General features: G+C 45.9%; 1 protein-coding gene across 1 annotated transcript in view; it reads right to left on the minus strand.

Moving 5' to 3' along the window:
• PFDN1 (prefoldin subunit 1) overlaps positions 1–2,783 on the minus strand; it is a 37,237-nt gene that overhangs the window by 30,798 nt on the left and 3,656 nt on the right. The window contains exon 2 of the mRNA XM_009322288.1: positions 2,613–2,779. Within this exon, the coding sequence (XP_009320563.1) occupies positions 2,613–2,779 (167 nt within the window). The remainder of the gene's footprint in view (positions 1–2,612; positions 2,780–2,783) is intronic.

The raw sequence follows: 2,783 nt of genomic DNA on the forward strand, positions 1-2,783 counted from the left end.
TATTTCAGCTGTCCCCATAAAACACTATACACGCACAAAGTCATTTTATAGGGACAGCTGTAATAATATACTGTACTTGCAGAAAACCTTGAACATGAAGTTGTGCTACAGAGTTTGCTTGATTTTTACTTTCTTGTATTTTATTTTTGTAAGTGTTCTTCCATTTGTTGTACAAGTAAACTGATGATAAAGCAATATCAAACCAAAACTGACTATCTATTTTGGCATGGCATGAAAAGCTGCAGTGCTCTCCTCACTGTGTTTAGCACAAGTGCCAGGCATTTTTCTTCTGTAAATAAGGATCTTGTCCAGGTTATGGGTTAAAAGAATGTAAAGGGAAAGGTCTGAAATATTCAGACAGAATTCTGAAGCTTAAACTTTCAGCATAGTTCTCAAAGCAATATGATGATATCAGTTCACAAATAGCTTAAGCAGAAGTCCAGCATAGTCGTAGTTGTCTCAGGCTACGTAACAGGCCTTTCAAAAGAGTATGAAGTAACAGAATTGAAATGTATTTGGCAAGATGCCACCACTCAGATGATATCCCAGCCTCATGGATATGTACAGTACACAGCAACTCATCATCTCATACTATGTGGCACTGACATTCCTTGTGTCAAACCAAAAATAGCTATAGCAAAAGTAAATCGAGCCCCACATGTGGAGGCCAGTAAGGCCTCCGCATGTTATACACACTACAACGTTTAAAAAAAAAAAAAGCAAAAAAAACCAAGCTGAAGAATGACAGATGGACTTTCACATTCGCCAGTGGTGCAGGGAAAGCCTCTCAGAAAGGAAGGAGGCTCAAGATAGGGGTTCAGAGAACAAAAACTGCACAACTGCTTTCCAAGTAGTGCAGAAGCAAATACTGAACTAGGCAGACTTCCTCCCAGGATGCAGCACATCACCACAGTCTCTTCTTTTTTTTTTTTTAAATACTGTAGTGTGTATAACATGCGGAGCAGGATTACTTTATGATAAAGACCAATACACTCACATTTTTAAGGTATCTTGAGGGAATTCTCCATATAGGAGAAGTATTCTGTACTTCCGGATTTAAAAAAAAAAGCTTTAAAATTTGTTGACTCCAGAATTACCTTCCACTCTTTGTCTGTCTGCTCTGTGGCAAAACCAAACAGGAAAACCCTTAGAGTCATCTCATGAGTACTCCAAACAGGAGTGTTTGCTACGCCTACAGCCTGCCCAGGTAAAATCAGTCGCCTCTTGCAAGGGACCAAAACCTACCTCCCTTCAAGGTACCAGTCACTAGCATCCCCACACAAACCCAACATTCAAGTCACCTACATGAAAAAGTTTATGTACTGGGAGCCAAGAAGGGGACTCTGTCATGCTGAACACCTCCATTAGCCTGGGTACAACTTCACGTGAAAACTCGCAGCAAAGGGCAAACTACGCACCACTCCTGGCTTCCCAGTCCTGCCACCTCCCTACAACTCCATCTGGAGATTGCATGGTCTGACGGATCAGGGCACTTGTAGTCTGACCTGGCTCACCGCTCGGCCCTGTGATCATCCACTTCGACACGAAGAAGGTGGGGTAAACACAGGGTGGGGAAGAGGTCGATACAATCACCCCTTTTGGCAGCAGTCAGAGCAGATCCAGTGTTTCGCAAAACCACATCCCGAGCTCAGCAGAGTCATCGCTGTTACCCAACTCACAAGAGACACGAGAGAAAAACCATAGTACTCTCAAATCAGAAACACAGAAATCTAGTGTGATATTTGTCAAGTAAGCACATGTTTCAGATTTGAAATCGCTTTGTATGGTCTTCTATCAGAGGCTGCTGAGGTCAAACAGAAGTGCATTGTGGAAGCTAATCAAAACACGTTACTTCTGGTTTAAGGTGTTTCTTTTGACAGCCATGCAACACAAGGAAGCACATCTTTATGAGTGCACTGGGACGACCCATATGAGCTTTATGCTTACTTCCAAGGGTTTAAAAAATCCAGGCAACACCCGTTAGATCCATTCCCTGGCATGACACTGCAAAGGGCATCACTGTAAGGGCATTTGTGTAAGCAAAGCCCTGAGCACGTGAACTGTGCACAGGGGTTTTTCAAGGAGTCTGATGTAAACTACATTGGAAATGACTGAAGCTGGACAGGTTTGTGAGAGCCTCCTCACCAATGCTGTTTGTCATTAGAATGCTGCTCTGCTAGTCTAGATTACAAACTTCCCAGAGGTGCCAGACGAGACCATCACAGCCAAGAGCAGAGTCAGCAAGCAAAACCATTCATAACAGTCCTTCTCCAAGGCAGCCAGTAGCTAACCCCAAGAGATAAAGCCCAGCAACACTCGCTGCATCCCCAGTCAGATTGCTGGCATTAAAAATGAAAGACGTTGAGAACAACGAAATAGATGAACATACTGAGAGAAAGCTGGCCGTGTTCCTTGTAAAGGGAAGAGCCTCCTGCCCAGGGCAGCAGTCTAGAGGCCTCTTACACATGAAGGCTGGGGGGTCTCCCCGTGCACAGGGCCGCAACCACTACCCAGCTCCGCTACAGACACCAGGTACGCCCAAGTAGGGAGCCAGCCAGCCGCTCCCGGCACAGCAAGGAAGCCCCCGCCACACAGGCCGGGCAGGTACTCACATCCTCCCCACACCCTCGTACATGCGGGTCTCGTCCACCAGCATCATGACCTCCGTGTCGGTGAGGTGGGCGTGCTTCTTCGTCTTGCTCAGCTGCTCGATCTGGATGTCGGCCAGCTTCACCTTCTGCTGCGTGTCCATCACCTTGGCCTGCAGTTCGGTGAAGGCCTGG

This window comes from Pygoscelis adeliae, unplaced genomic scaffold, assembly GCF_000699105.1.
Source record: "Pygoscelis adeliae isolate BGI_AS28 unplaced genomic scaffold, ASM69910v1 Scaffold514, whole genome shotgun sequence".
Lineage (NCBI taxonomy): Eukaryota > Metazoa > Chordata > Aves > Sphenisciformes > Spheniscidae > Pygoscelis > Pygoscelis adeliae.